This window comes from Parasteatoda tepidariorum, chromosome 4 (assembly GCF_982258835.1).
Source record: "Parasteatoda tepidariorum strain Cologne lab strain chromosome 4, Ptep-v5.0, whole genome shotgun sequence".
NCBI lineage: Eukaryota > Metazoa > Arthropoda > Arachnida > Araneae > Theridiidae > Parasteatoda > Parasteatoda tepidariorum.
In genome coordinates, this window is record NC_141758.1 from 85,135,646 (window position 1) to 85,152,725 (window position 17,080).

The 17,080-nt window shown below is 29.3% G+C and overlaps 1 protein-coding gene across 1 annotated transcript; it reads left to right on the forward strand.

The window, feature by feature from the left end:
- The first annotated feature begins 82 nt into the window (after positions 1 to 82).
- LOC107441539 (uncharacterized) lies at positions 83 to 16,075 on the forward strand. The gene is made up of 2 exons (XM_016054845.5): positions 83 to 173; positions 11,035 to 16,075. The coding sequence occupies exon 2, from the start codon at positions 11,097 to 11,099 to the stop codon at positions 14,973 to 14,975; it is 3,879 nt and encodes a 1,292-aa protein (XP_015910331.3). The 5' UTR covers positions 83 to 173; positions 11,035 to 11,096; the 3' UTR covers positions 14,976 to 16,075.
- The last annotated feature ends 1,005 nt before the right edge of the window (positions 16,076 to 17,080 follow it).

Consider the following 17,080-nt stretch of genomic DNA (forward strand, 5'->3'; position numbering starts at 1 on the left):
TAAATTTACAAACAATTTTAAATAACTTTTCACCAGAGATTTTAATACCTTAATCGTAACAGAAATAGTCAGCCGGAAACTTATTCGAAAGCAAACGCTCCAAAATCAAACACTTGCAAAACATTTTCATTGAATGAGTAAAGTTTCTGGTTTACATTTATGACTTCATGCAGGTAAGATAAATTTGTAATTTTGAATTATATTATTGATACAGAAAGTTATGCTTCATGAATCATTTTAGGCATATTAAAAAATTTCGATTTCAAAAATTGCTATGTTCAACTTAATTTTGTTAGAATGAAATTGCTCTAATAAATGCACGAATTAAGTGATTTATAAAAGGTAAGTAACCATATCCGATAGTGAAGATATTTTTTTCTTGTATTGCTGATTGATAACGCCTACCGTCCGCCGTTTTAAAGAAAAGATATATGAAGCAAAGAATTTAAAAATTAACTTAAACTGTATACTCCAAAACATTTTTTATTAAAAATCATTATTTCTTTCGTGTGGACAATTTAGGAATGTTTATTTATCACTTTAATTATTATTTTGACTTCTAAATAAAACATGTATGCAATATGGTTGTATGTTCATCTTGTATCTAGTACTCATTGCAAATTTTAAATAATTTAAACGGAAATAAGTTTTAAAAATTTCTCATAATTTTTTGAAAGTAAAGCGTTTTACAAAATTTGCGCCTATTATTACAGTTTTAAGATAGCAGCCTTGCTTAAATCTAATCAATATTTGAAGGAAAGGAATGAGGGTTAAACAGCTTCTTTTTAAACATTATTAGGAATATTATAGCTGTGACAATAAAGCTCATTTTTAATAATAATTCGATTGTACCGTAGACTCTCTAAGACTCTCTAAAAAAAAAAGACTATGCAGTGTTTTCACTACAGCGCGAGAATCTCGCTTATTTTTTTCTTTTCTCGCATTAAAAAATTATTAACACGAGAAGATCGCGCACTCTATTGATCAATTTCAAAATGAGCGGATTTTGGAAAAAAATTTGTCTTCTGCCAGTTTGAATAAAATCCGTTTTACTTTTCTTCCTTGATCTTTCATTATTTTCAACATGGCTCCCTGTTATCTAGCTTCCCTATTTACCAGTATTGTTCAGAACCGGTGCGAACAGCAGAACACAATGCCCCCCCCCCCCCCGAATGACAGAACACATTTTTCTGCAACCACGTGTTCACGGATGGTTGTTGCAAGGTCACTTAACACTCAAAACCGAATTAAGACAGAATATCTTATACAAATGACTGATAAACATTTGAGCAACCTAATGAGAAAGTAGATATAGAACGTTTTCCATATGATGATGCAGCAAAAATATTCAATGCTTTAAAAATTAGAAGATGTTAAAAATGTATTATAATTAAAGAAGTATTTTTTTTCCAAGTCTATTCGCATTTTTTTTTTAATTTTTAAAAATCTCACTTAGCTTTTTGAAATCTCACCCTGTTTGTGAGAAGGGGTGAGAAATTCTCTCTCATTTTTTTTCTGTAATGAAAACACTGCTATGGAATCATAAATTAGACTGAGGAATTGTCGCATTTGATCTAAGCTGATTTGGGTGTGGAGATTTCAAATCTGAAAATTTTATTCTGAAAGCTGAAATTTAATATTTTTAGTTTAGTTTACTTTTTGTATGAATATATATATAGAACATATAGGCTTATATACATACTTATACATGTCTGTTTCTTTGAAAATAAAAAGGACAAAAAACATGTGACCATCTCAACTTGTCGGAAGTCGAAATACCATTGCTTACGTATAAGAGAAGTGAGGACACTTAGTATTCATTCAAGGGAATTTAAAAAAAAAATCAGGGAAAATAATATATTAATTAAATTACGTAAAAGCTGCAGCTTGAAGAGAGAAACCGATTGCAAATTTGAAATCAGCAACTCAAAGATATTTTTAAATGCATCCATGAACCTCATCAAACAAAACACTAAAAAATTATTCCCCTATATTATTAATGATTTAAAAAAAATAATAAAAGAAAACTTTTTTTCATCGTAATAGGGTAAACCAACCAGTGAAAGAACACTACCCAGTGAAGGAACATTTCATATATATTGATTAAAAATAAGAATTTGAAAGTTTTTCTTTAGATTAATAGGTAACAATAGCTTACTGCCAAACAATAGGTAGTCATCTAACAATGTTTTGGATTACCTGGTTAAATAGACTTCTCTGGAAAAATTTTTGAATTTGTTATTATCTCTGCAACACCTTGTTTCTTTGAAAAAATTATAAGGTGAGTGTTTTTATTTATAAGTTTGAAGTGGAATTAATTGCATGTAATAGTTTTATTTTTCTCAATGTGAAAAAGAGAATTCAAAATATAGTTATTGAAGTTACGTTTTATTTTTTTTAAGCATCATAGCATAATAAAGTACTGAAATAAAGGGGTGTTTATTCACTGGATCACCAAACGATGAAAAACCAGTGAAGGAACAAGTTAATGAAAATAAAAGATAAACTTTAATTTTCTTGCACCTTTAGTGATGTTCCACATCAAAAGTATGTTAAAAATACGAAAAACAACTTCTAACCAGTGAGGGAACAGGTATGTTCCTTTACTGGGGATAGATTTCCCAGTGAATGAACAGTATGTGCTAATATGTTGACACTTTAATTTTCAATTCATGATTACAAAAAAAATTTTACATTTTCCAAGTATTTATATGTTCTAGTTCTAATTTCAAGAATAGGCTTGTTTTTAAATATTTGTATGGCTTATAAATTCATAAAGAGCATTAAAAAACAACCAAAATTAAGTGTTCATTCACTGGTAAGAGCTGTTCGTTCACTTGGTCTTCTTACTACTTGTTATTTGAACCTCCAAAACTTTAAAACAATATTATGTAAGTTCTCTACAATTTTCTTACATAATTTGTAATTAGTAACAAATATGTTGACACTGTCATTTAACTAAAATTACAAATTTTGAAATTAATATGATTTTTTAAAAGGCAAGCGAAGCTTAAGTGTTCCTTCTCCTTCACTGGTTAGTTTACTCTATATTGCACTTAAAAGGCAAAATTGTCTAATATTACTGTTTATGGGGAGGGACACTAATGTGATATCGAGTCGGTTTTTGATATTGCATGAGCGTTAAAGAGTTTCACTTTTCAGGGATGAGATTTTTCCGCTTTTTAGCGGATTTCCGCCTTTTTTGCTTTTGTCTCACGAATTTCAGCCTTTTTTCTTCTTTTTTTTTATTATCAAAAACTCCGATTTTCTTAGAATTTTTTTTTTATATAAATATTCCGCTTTTTCTGAAAATTCAGCAGTTGAAATAAAATAATTATATTTATTTCCGATTTGATATATAGATATAATATATCAAAAGATATAGAAAATTATACGACGTAACTGCCATCAACCCTTCTGCATATCTACTTATTTTAGCTCTTAGCTTTTATCAGCAGAAAATAAGATATTTCTCGTTTTTACCCGTTTGTTCAATAGCTCATATTTTCATAATTCAGACGACGCTGCATTTTTATATCAAACATCGATTTTCATTTTTACCTGATTTAAAAGGTGCACGTTGCTATTCTTATTCACGCGATTTCACTATTGTTCATTGCAATTCTTATTTACGAGATTTAAAAATCCCAATATCGCGATTTGTATTGAGACGTTTTTAAAATTCTATGTAGAGATTCGTATTCATGCGAGTTTATCCAATGTCGTGATTCGTTTTTGCGGTTGTAATATCCAACATCTATTTTCGTATTTACACGTGATTTAGAAATTAGACTTTGGATTCGTATTCACGCCATTTAGAAATTATGCATCATTATTCGTATTTACGCAATCTGAGAATTTCGCATCATGATTTGTATTTTCACATTTTTGAAATTCAATATCGATTTTCATACAAGTGATTTCAATATCATGGTTTATATTCACGCGATTTTAAAATCCAAGATCGCTATTTGTATTCACGTGATTTTAAAATCCTTTATCTCGATTCTTGTAAAAAGTAAGTTTTCTTCTTGAATTAGTAACTATAAATGTGGCAGTTTTTTTATCGACGATTATTACTATATATAAGCATTACAACATCAGCGAAACTGGATGAGAATATGCTACTGATATTTTTGCTATAAATCACGTAAGATTTACCGCGTGAAAATTCAGCTTTTTTGACATTTGGCCAACCTCATCCCTGACTTTTAACTTTTAATCTTACCGAAATATGGCTCAACTTAATTGTTTCATTAATATTTACATAGAGAAACATAATTTTATTTATAGAGTAATTATATAAATTTATTTATACAGTTCAAAATATTAACAGCAGTTAATTTATACAGTTCAAATATTATTGCTCAAGTTGAAATATGTAACGAATTTTTCATTCGACACACAAGTAGTTAATGAAACATTAAGTATTGCTTCTATAAATAATTAAAAATATATACTAATAAACAGTATACTAAAAAACAATAAAGCTTTAATTAACTAAATGCTTTCAGGAAAAAAAGATATGAAGAATATATATATTGTATTTGAATTTAGTTTAAAGCAATTAAGGAAAATAGTGCCTACTATAACAGCTTTAAGGTAGAGACATGTGTATGATATTGCATCATTGGACAATCATTGCCGGATGATGAGTTCACTTAATGATTTTGTGTGAATTATATGATTAAAAAAATATTCATACATCTATTAAATTTTTTATTGATATATTTCGCACAAGTAGTTAATGAGATATTTAATTTTAATTATATAACTCTTAATATTTAAGTAAGTATGTTATGAAAGAAACAACGGACCACCCTAAATAACATTCGATCTAATGCTGTTACCTAATTAATTTTGATTGTTCAAGAGGGTGATCTCAAGTATGCTAATTATTTGGGCAAACGATATTTTATGTTACATAATCGGACAAAAAGCATACTTTCACTGAATAAACAGACCTTTTTTTCGGCGGATTCGAATTTTTGAGGATAGGAAAATATGAGAGATAGCTGCAATCTGGAGAATATAGTCCCAATAAATTTGTAAGGAGAGGGGTCGGAAGTTTGAGCTCCTTAATGTTAATTTTTAAAATCTTTTTCAAAATTCGATTTCTCAGGAACTATTCGACTGATTTCGTTCAAATTTTGTATTTTGTCATTTCTAATTGCACTTTTTAAAATTATGTAAAAAATTGCAATTGCAATTAAAAAAAAATTTTCGACTTTCAATAAATAAAATAATAAAAATTATAAATATTTACTAGAAGTTAAATTTTGCTTGGAGTTATCTTTAAATAAATGAATTTTTAAATTCGTGTAAGAAGTTCTCGAGACATGGGGAAATACGCAACCAGTAAAATTGATATTAAAGGGACCCAACTTTGGACCTCTCTCCTGACTAATTTATTGGGATCATATTTCATAGATTGCGGCTACCACTTTATTTCGGAATTCAGGTATCTGAATCCGTTGAAAAATGGCATGTTTATTCTGAGAAAGTACGTTTTTGAGTCTGATGTTGTAACTTAAAATATCGTCTGCACTTACTAATTAGCACATTTGAGGTCATCCCTTGAAGCATTAACATTGAATCTCACAACGTGAAGATTCGACTATTAGATCAAAAGTTATTTAAGGTGGTCCGAGTATTTTTTTCACGCACTGTAAAATAACAGCAAAAGAATAATACACGTAATATATTATTTAGGTCATCCGGAATCTACATTGAAATCTAACATATTTTGGTTTAAAATGGGAAATAAGCGAATTTGAAAATTTACTTTTTAATGTCGATTGTGGTAGAATTTTAATAGACAACTGAGGGTTATTTCAACCAAAAAGTTCTCCACGTAAGCAAGTCTTTCTCAATACTTGATCCATAAGTTTCCTTTTCTTCTGGATTGGGTTCAAAATTACAAGGCTACAGAGTTAGCATTGGTAGTATTAAACCCAAAAAAATTGGGTCGGATTTTCAACGACGGATATAAAGTAAAATGTATAATATAAACACACACACACACAAAAAAAAATTTTTTTCTTTATTAACATTTGATCTAATGGTCAGATTTCTCAACAATAAGACTAAATTTTAACCAGATCTGTAGAGAGTTGTTAAGTGAAATGTTACACTTTAAATCCGGAAATTTTAAAAAACTCAACTCTGAATATATATAATATATTCGCCAAATCCCAGAAAAATATTATTAATATTAATACTTTTTAGGATGATAAAAGATATTTTATTTTAAACTTTATTTTATATTATAACATTATAAGTAATTATATAGAAAATATAAAGCAATTCTATATTTCAAAGCAATGAAGAAATATATTTTAAAAGATATGTATTGCCCGATCCAAAGTTGCAGGTGTGACATTTACTCAAATTAAATTGGCAAATTAAAATTAATAAATTTTTGAAGGAGAGGTTTCAAGCTAAAAATTTGTACTAAATATCCATTTTCAAATTCAATTTTGTAAACTCTTTCGATATAAATTTGTTTAAAATCCAAACTTAATATTTGTTGTGATTAGACAAAATAAGTATAATTTTTTCTCTGCAATAATCTTAGCTTAGTATGAATTCGAATAAAAAAAATTGACTAATTCATATTAACTACTTACCTTTACTTCAATATTGTTTTTACTGTAAACTTTCTACAAAAGTAGTTCTCTTAAGTCAAAAATAAATAAATAATAAAATTACTAAAATACAGAAATATTTAAATACCTTATTTTAGGCATATATTAAACTTATTAAATTGTGTCAAAATCTTACTTAAATTTAAATGTTTTTGACGCTTCTGAATTATAAGTAATTATAATTAAATCAAGTATGTATTTTATAAATTTTAGCTTTTATGAATATAGAAAGTGTACGTTATTTCCGTTATCAATATGTATGTATAGAATTTTTACCTAAATATAAGAAATTTTTAATCAAAAAAGAAAAAAAGGCATAAACATTATAAAAAGTTGATTTACCAACCTCAAACTCTTTCAATTTGACAACAATGCAAAGTAACTAGTTTTTCTGCATATTTATCAGAAAATATACTTCTGAAACAATAACTGCATATTAATTCAAATTTACTGCAACATAATCACGGATTTTAAGTTTCAGCTTTTTCTAAATTTATGATTTTAAAGTGACCTTACTGAAACTGCAGTAATTTTGTAGACAATAGCCAAAAGTTTTTTTGAAATAAATTGATGATAAATTACTTCACATTAGCTGCAAAATAACTGCAGTGTTTTTACAGTTAAGATTGCACTACAGAAAATCTGCAGTTAACCCTAGAAAAACTACAAAATTACTTCAGTTCTGTAGAAAAACTGCAGTTTACTTTTAGCTGGGGAATTTGCAGATAGAAAAAGGCAGGTGGTATATAAAGACATTCGCCGTGATATTTATTCAACCATTTTATTCCGCCTAAGTTGTTTTAAAAAATCTAAGATTTTTTTCTTGCCTCTTATTTCGCGTATCCTCAATTTTCAAAAAATCACTAGCTTTGGTTTAATGCTTTTAGTGTATTTATTTTTATAACAAATGTGGTTTTTTGGAAAAAGAAAAAAAAATCGGACTCAATTGTTTTTACATTTTACACCGGTCTTTAAAAATTTATTTTTTATTATTATTATTTTTTTTTTCAAAACATTTATTTTTTCCCTCTTTCTTCATCTAAAGTTGCTGTTTTTGTATTGCAAAATAAACTACCGAAATTTATAATAGCACACCACTTAAATCAGACGGTAATAATATTAATTTTGGTCATTTTCTGTTCATAAATGTTTTTATTTCTTGTCTGCTGTTTTTCCCTTTACTTTTTCTCTTCCCTTCTATTTTATAAATATTCTGCTTATTTAAGAGTATACTCTTAGATGTATACTCTTAGATGTATGTTTTCAGAAGTTGCATTTTCTAAATATATCAAAGTTTTTTTTTTTTTAAAAAAAAACTCTGAAGGATTTAAAATTATGAAATTGAGCTTACTAAACTTAGGGTTGAGGGTTCAAACTCTGTCAGTGTCATCGGAGCCATTATTTCACAACTCTCCTTGTTGAGGCTCAAGTCAAAATATAGTAACAAATAATACTATGACGATAATGAAGATTAATAACCAATTTGTTATCATGTAGGTTATATTTTACAACTCCGAATTTAAACAAAATCTTAATTTAATTGAAAAATTTCTTTTTATATGCCTAAAATGGACAAAGATTGAATAAACCATTTTGTCGCTTAAAAATCTATAGATTATGCATTCTTCAAAATAGTGGTGAACGTTTAAATTTTGCTTTTACCACTAGATGGTGGAACCAGGTGCTATAGTCAATAGTTAAATAAAGTTTCTAACTCACTGCAATCTAAGATATCAATTTACTGCATTGTAAAATTTTGTCTTTATATAATATGCTCTCTCCTCCCTAATAAAAAGAGGTAAAAATTATTTCAACGGTTTGTGAGTCGCCTGAAAAGTAAGTTTTATGCAATTTTTCCTTGAAAGGGGTTGTGAAAACACTTGTTTTTATCATTTTCTCTAGATGTCATGTGTGTGAAGTGGCTAATTTAAATATTAAAGACGTTTTCAACTGTCGAGTGCTTCTTCTTGCTTCCGTTCTTAGGTTCCAAAAAATGTCATCGTTATTGTGAATAATTAAAATCCGTTTTTAAAAATGTTTTTACGGTGCAAAGTCTCATTGAAACAGAAAAAAAGGAAAATCTATGCCGATATTTTCATTCAAAAATTTGCAATTATTTACGATTATTCACTCGATTCATGTTTCAGTATTCGATTTTCTATTCCTAATGTGGAAAAAAAATGTCCCCTTTTCTTAAAAAATATAATTTTTATAGTGTTATAATTTCGTATATTAAGGCTAGAACAATAGTATTTTATATAATAACAATAGAGGGCCCACCCTTTGCTCACTGAGCTCACAGACTCCCGGAAGTGCATTTGTAGTTCCTGTGGGATTATTTCTCAATTCTAGCTCGTTTGGTTCCCTAGTTAGAAACTTTTGCATTTAAGTCCAGTTTTGTCTGTGTGCAGATACATTTTATAATTAAAATATGAAAAAAAGCATGATGCAAGAAAACCTTTGATTAATATTCATTTTTGAACTGCTCCATTTAAGCAATTCTCAAAATAGCGATTTCATTTCCACATTACCTGCATTGGTACATTAGATACCTATTGCTACAGTATCAGTAGAATCTATTACCACAATTAATAAAGCTTCACTGGTGTCACTAGTAGTATGGTGATTTTTTACGAAATGAAGCATAAAGCCAACATTCTTTTCTTATAATGTTTGGGAACTAAATAATATGTGGGCCTTAATATAGGTAATTTTCAAATAACTTGCACTTTTGATGTTCCATGACTTTAAAGTAATTTTAAATACTTAAAAAAAAATTCCAATTGATATTAAGCATTTAAATTCTTTTACTATATAAGTTTTTAATAAATGTAGATACATAAAAATCAATATTTTCGATGCAATGTATGTGTAATACAACGTCAGATACAGCCGCTTTGCTTTGTCCCTACTTTCTTTTCCACGCATTTAACAGAATTTAAACCAACTGTTTATTGAAAATATTTATAATTTATGCAGTTATAAAAATTGTGTTATACGCAATATACAGCATGGCTTATCTAATACATAGTTTTAAAGTTCGTTTTGAATAAAAATCTTAAAGTTATTGTTTCAGAATTCTTTTCACTCTGTTACTGTTGTTGCAAGCCATTACGGCACTGGGGGGTGCGATTGTTCTTGTTTTCCAGTGGCACCATCTATGGTCAAAAATTCAACTTTCTTCACACCCATACATAACACCCTCTTTATAAGATCATTCATTCATCAAAAAATCGTAATTTTAACCTGAACGAGAGAATGATCAAGCTTTAATACAATACCTCCAGAGGAATAATTTGTTATGGAAATATTTGAGGATTTTGTGACCCAACAGATTTAACGCACATCAGTCACTGTTTACTACACGGGTAGTCTTTGGTCGGCTGGATTCAAACTCTCGTTCTCACGAATATTCCTTGCTTCGGAGATCATCTTACTTATGAGGAAAACATAAACATTAAAACCGAAACAGTGAAAAAGCACCACCCCATTCATGTTCTGTATTTAATCTTTTGAAAGCGAAATATACAGCTTATCCGTTTGAAACATATTATTAGTTACTTATTATCGCAATACCGGTGGTACTGCAACATCATGACTAACCAACACCCTCCAGGAAATTTAGTCTTCTGATGACAAAAATATTTACAACTATTCCGTTTCTAAACCGTCGCTCGAACAAAGAAACATAAATTTTTCCAATGACATTCCCGGCCGCAGCACTATTTTCATCAGTCCAAATTCGTCTTTAACCTCAACTCGGCTTCATCTAACATACATGTAGCAAAGTTTGCAAATACAAATTATTTAAAAATTGTAAATAAAAATTTCATTTTGTTTAAATTTTGCACATGGTCTGGCAGTAAGATCTTTCCTATTTGTAGGGCACTGTGTGAGTTGTGTGATTACTTCTCTAATTTAAATTTTTTTTATAGATTTAAGATCAGAATAGGGATTATGATAAAAATTTAGTCTATTCTTTGTTGCCACCGCGAAATTTTATCGTTTTTTAAACGATATCTGCATAAGTGTTTTCGATAATATAGAAGAGAGAGGGGACGATACTCAATCTCCCTTATAAGAAAAGGGATATTTTTTTCAAATTTAAAGGGGATTTGCCAATCACAAAACAATTTCTTCTTCACTTTGCAAGCGATGTTTATTGAGATGAAATAAATGTAATTCTGACGTTTAACGTTATAAAATGTAACAATGTTGTTTTTTTTATAAATGTTAATTATAAAAAAATAATGAAAAACAAAAATAATTTTCAAAGTTATTGTAAATACAAATTGACAAGGCTTACAAATATTCCCCGGAAATCTTAGAAGTTTTATGTAAAAGATACGTGTTGCTTAAATGTTTAAAGATGGTTTTTTCTTGATAGGTGGACAAGACGCTGTTGCTCTGGAGTTCAACGGGTGGCTAGAAAACAAAGGTCAGTCCAACATGAGCGATTTTAAAGCAAACAATCCAACTTCAAAAGATGACACAAGTTCCATGACGAGGATGAAGTATCCCTTTCCGAAAAGTTTAAGAGTAGTTGATTTGCTATTAAGTAATGAAAACTTTATGTCAGTAATTGCATCTGATATAAAAAGAGATACAAGCTACGTTCTGCTTGATAGACATATATATCCCAGCGATTGTCTTTTAGCAGAGTTTTCGTGTAGAGTTTATAGCGAATGGGAAAGCTGTTCAAGTCCACTAGAGCAAGGTTGGGTTTTATTAACTACTGCTGTAAATTTCAGTGATGGCTATTTCGGAGCGGCATATTGGAATCCTAATTACCTACAAGTCGTTATAGCTCATAAAGGTGTTCCAGCAAACATGAAAGATATTTTGCAAGATTACCAAGGTATTTGGTCTAATAAATACACTTCTCAAATGAGTTCCGCAGCTACTTTTACTAATAATGTTGCTAAAAAACTTAAGAGACTAGTAAAATTGTTTTCAGTTTACTTGACTCTTTCTATTACTGGGCATTCTCTTGGAGGATGGCTTGCACAAATAACCTCGTTTTCTACCGAATATCTTACACCCAAATTGTTCGAGGAAGAGTTCTTTGTTCGAAGCGAGAAAGAAGGTTTTCACACTCATACGGTGGTATTTGATAGCCCTGGCTGCGAAGAAATGCTGTTGAAGATGGAAAAAGATTTTATTGAGCGTTATGGTGGTAAAACTTATTTATCCTCGTTGTTAGATATCACAATTTATCTTTCTGCTCCAAATTTGGTGAATACTTTCAACTCACATCTTAATGTTGGCAGTTTATATCGGGTGTTTATTGAAGATTTACCAACAATCTCATCTAGTTGGAATTTTTTCAACTACACTCACGATGCTCACGATATTCACAAAATATGGGATGCTCTTGTTTTCAATGAAAAGAGGTGTTCGGCCAACAAAATAATGAAGATAATAGATTGGCCACTGGTAAAGGAAAGTATGGGTGGAATGGTAGGTAAATTTCTTTCGAAATCTTTGTCTTATAATCAAGAAGAATATGCGTACTTCCATAAATTAGCAGACTGTACTAATTATTATAATCCCCTCCCAGACGATAATGAATACTGTACTCTTCGTTATCAGGTAGAAGCAGTTGAAAAAGATGAATGTCGAGCCAATATTTTTACACAGTCTGAGTTTGACTTTCTTGTTGCTTATCAGATTTTAAAACCACTTGCAATACTATCAAACTCAGTAAAATTGTTTTTCTCGCTTGAGGAAAGAACTAAAGGAAAAATAACAAAAGAACAAGTAGAGAAAATATTGGAACATTATGAGTTAAAAGAGGGAGCTGGAAGAGGTGTCATCAAATGCTTTTCGGAAGGGGAACTGGTGAACTTGATTACGTGTGTCAAAAATATTTTATTTCTTTTTCCCAATATACACATTGAAATTAAAAATGAGTTGAAAAGTTTAAATATACATAAAAATGTTTATAAAAATAAGTCGAGAGAATATCTTCAATCTATTACACATATAGAGCTTAGAAACTCAATAATGGAAGACCTTTCAGAGTTCTTAAAGGATGACAGCTTGCAATTCCTTCAGATAGTTTTTGAAATGCATTCTTTAATAGGAATTAAAAAAATACACAAGTTCCTTCAAGAGACTGACAACGAATATCCAAGATGGGAAACTTTTTTCTTAAGTCTAGAGCAGCTTCTAAATTTAGAGCATTTCTTTCCACTGACTGGATTCTCAAAGTATGTAAATAAAGAAGATTCTGTGTTATTTGTGGTTGAGTGTAATCGTGATCCTAAAGAAGTGGCTACTTTTTTTAAAGATTTACATAGTGTTCTCAGAATTAAGCCTAAATTTAAATTTATATTAGTTACTCGAAAAAAGTTCAGCTTCGAACATATTTTTGAAAATGATGGAGAATTTTTCGTGGAGATTGTGGATAAATCAAAGATAAAATTTAGTGATATAACGGAGCATTCACAAAAGAGACTTTTATCGAAAAAAATTTATTTTCAAGGAGCAGAAATGAAACTCGGTAACTTAATCGAAGATAATACAAAACACATTATAAATGAAGAAACATTATTTAAGCTTATCAATAACGACATAATAGAAGTAGGTAAGGCACTTCCTGATTTATGCGATATTGAGAATGACTATATCGATCGTATATTTACACGCAATGTAAAAATTAAAGAAGAAATCAAGGAAACGTTTAGATTTTTTATTAACTACGACAAACAGGTGGATAAATCAAAATGTGGAGCAAATCAAGATATAGTGTTGATTTCTGAGTCTACCGAAGATTTTGATAAATTTTGTAATGAAAATGAAAATTACAATATTCATTGGCTTAAAGAAGAAGATAACATATTATTATGGCAAAAATCTCGTGGTGTTCTAACTAGATTACGTGAGTTTATAGATTTAAAGTACGTTTCTAAGTATTGTGATATAGATGACAGTATAGTAATTATAAGTGCAGAACCTGGTGCAGGCAAAACCACTGCATTAACTAAACTTGCACAAGAGATGAAAAAGAGCAATCCCTATTTATGGGTAGTGAAAATTAATTTTAATGATTTTGCATATAAGCTAGGAAGTGCAGATTTTCATGAAGATAATATTTTAGAATTTTTACTCCATTCATTAAATTTAAATACTCCTTTAGAGAGAGATTTATTTATGCATAGACTTGCTACTACTGGTAAAGTGACCATATTATTTGATGGGTTTGATGAAATAATTCCAAAATACAAAGAGAAAGTTGTTGAACTATTAAAAGGTTTAAAGGACTCAAAAATAGAGAAGCTGTACATAACTACTCGTCCTCACACGAAAGATGCGCTGGAAGATACATTAAGTTTGCTATCGTATAGTCTAAAGCCCTTATCTAGAGAGGATCAGGTTGTGTTCATTAAAAAGAATTGGTCTAAAGTTCTGGACCCCATCGTGACAGAAGAAAAATATTTGGAGAATTATGCGAATAAGTTACTTAATTCAATATCGCAGCTTAATAATGATGAAAGTATAGAATTTACAGGATTACCATTACATTTAACAATACTGGCTGAAGTTTTTCAATGTAAGTCTAAAGACTGGCTGAGTGACTCAAACTTGCCCGAAAAACTGAATTTGCTTAACCTGTATAATATCTTTGTCAAAATCAAACATGATGTATATATTACACAAAATTTGCACTTTGATTTATCAAAATCAGGTGCAGTGTACAATGTTCTTTATGCCTCTTTTTTAAAAAAATTGTCTTTTTTAGCACTAAGCGCAGTTTTTTGCGAAGAAGACTTAAATAAGTTCTTAGAAAACAAGATAGAAAAAGTAGAACAATTTAAAAAACAGACACAAGAAGAAGGCTCTGTTGGTTTCATTAGCCATTTTGTTAATGGTAAACCGATCTTTACTCACTATAGTTTCGCTGAATTTTTTGCAGCATATTTTTTATCCCAGAAAAAGTATCTAAAGCATCAAAAAATAAGGAATTTTTTATGTGAACAAGTTTTCGGGAATGAGAATAGATTAATCTGCAAATTTTTCGATTATATGGTAGCTGATGATGAAAATGAATGTAAAGTACACATTGCAGTCTTAAACAATGACAGAAATAAAGTATTACAGCTATTAGAGGGATGCGTAGAGAAAGATTTTACTAATGCTAGAGATAAAGTCGGAAGAACGGTGCTTCACTTAGCTGCAGCATATGGGTACCTGAATATCGTGAAATTTCTATTGGATAGTGGATTCCCTGCCGATGCTAGAGACATATTTGAGTGGAGTCCCTCAAGGTATGCTGATAAATTTGGGCATAAAGAAATTGCTGAGTTTCTCAAGCGCCTACCATAAACAAGGCTACCTTTGAATCATCAAAGACTATATTAAATTATAACTTTGGTCTATAATAATATTGTTGAGGTTTTAGAGAATGAAATTGCTTGTAAGCCTTTAATACAGTTCCTATCATTATGCTGCTTAACAGCTTATCAGGATCTTGCTAATTCTTAAATAAAAATACTCAAACTCGTTTAAAACATGCATATGATAGTAACCTTTTAACTGCGTGTAAGAATTTGAGCCTGTTTATCAGGAATCGGAGAAACAATGTCACCAAAGAGTAGTTCGTTTTAAAATCATTTATTGCGCGAGTAATCTGAAAACTGAAAGAAAAAAAAAAAGAATGCTATTTCTTTGTTTATCTGACTACGATACAGTTAGTTTAAAAAGTTTTAAAATCGTATTAATAGATAGAAGATCAAGTTTAAATGGTAGAAAATAAATTAAACTTAAAATTTGATATCCCACTCTTCAAGCAGTGGTTTTTAAGATGCAGTATTAAAAATCATTTAGAAGGTCGTTAAACAAATGTTTAAATCAGATGTAATTATTTCTTTATAATTTGTACATGATTTCGACCTATTAAGTGATTATTAAAAAAATTTCGTTTTGATCTTCACCACATAAATATATTTTTATTTAGCCTTTAAGTTGTACTGGGGCTAAACAAAAACGTAATAAAATATTCTACAATTTTGCCACGTTGTCTCTTTAGGTTATAAAGTCTAATTATATATTGTATTTATAGTAATTAAATTGTTTTTATAAATTAAAATCCAAATGACTCTAATGTATCTCGTAAGAATATTGCGTAAATTTGGTTAGGCTTTCCTGCGTTATATAAATATCTTATAATCTTCTGTATCATGCTACTGGTGTACACTAAGCAGCTAAATTTGAATTATGTTTGTATTAGTGTTAAAGTAATGTGAGGACAATATTGAAAAGTATATCTCAAGTATTAGCTTTTAATAATATATGATTGTTTCATGGAAACTGTTGTTAATAAGTGAGCCGCTCAGAAGCCAATGCGGTTAAGTCCATTTTTTGATATTTTCTGATTTTTGGAAATTTTGATGAAATAAATAATAATCTTCTTAGTTATTAAAGGATTTACTCGTTGGTTACTTTTTTCTAGGTTAGACAGCCCTTTTTTTAATAGCTTCTGAATATATTGTATAATAATTTCAGAAGCCATTGTGAATAAGTCCACCTTTTATCAATATTTTTTTACATAAACTTAGAAATAAAAATTAAATTATTCTTCTTCTTTCGATATTTGTTGGTAACACTGAAAAACAAGAAATTCATAGTAACATCAGGGTTGCCAGACGTAGTATTTTTTCACCAAAAAAAGGGGTATGGTATTTTTCGTAGTATTTTTTTAAAATGTGGTTTTTATTTATTTATTTTATTTTCATTTCCTAAAAGAAAGAAAAGTGCCACTCTAGTTTTGAAGTAAAAAACAATTTTTGAAATAATCCAACAGTTTATTTTCTATTAGTCACTGTATCTAGTGATGATTGGGAAAAATAAAAGTTCGCTTATACTAGTAGACATAAATTTCTTATCTTTTTCAGCTGCCAAAAGGTATAAGTCCTAAAATTTTTAAGATGCTGTCATTATTTCAATAAATACTTACGTTTTTATTTACACATCCTGTACATATCGTGTTTTTTTACAGAGTTTACACCTCGAAAAAAGACTTTATACACTTTTCTAATTAAATTAATAAACCAAGAATTTTAAAACTAATGTATCAAAAAACATTAATTTTCTCAATTGTTGTGTTTTGGACTTAATCGCATTGGCTTCTGAGCGACTCAAGTAAGAATATATCATCATAACAATTCCGTTTTTTTTTATGTTGGCTCATCATAAATCAGTCCAATGGGGTAACGGAGGTTTATAATAGTCCCAACATTTGATTTTTAAGGAACTATTCAACATGAAAAAAATCAAAACAAGTTGCTATTCTTATGTTGGACCATCATAAATCAGTCCGAATTCCTACATTAGGGGGATAGTTACTTAACTTGGTTACTGTCACAAAATGTAATGATTCATGATGCAATTTTTGATGGTTATCATAAGACTATGTTGGTCCATCAATGGAA

Coding starts and splice junctions, on each gene's coding strand:
- LOC107441539 (XM_016054845.5), top strand. CDS start 11,097: ATGAGCGATTTTAAAGCAAACAATCCAACTTCAAAAGATGACACAAGT.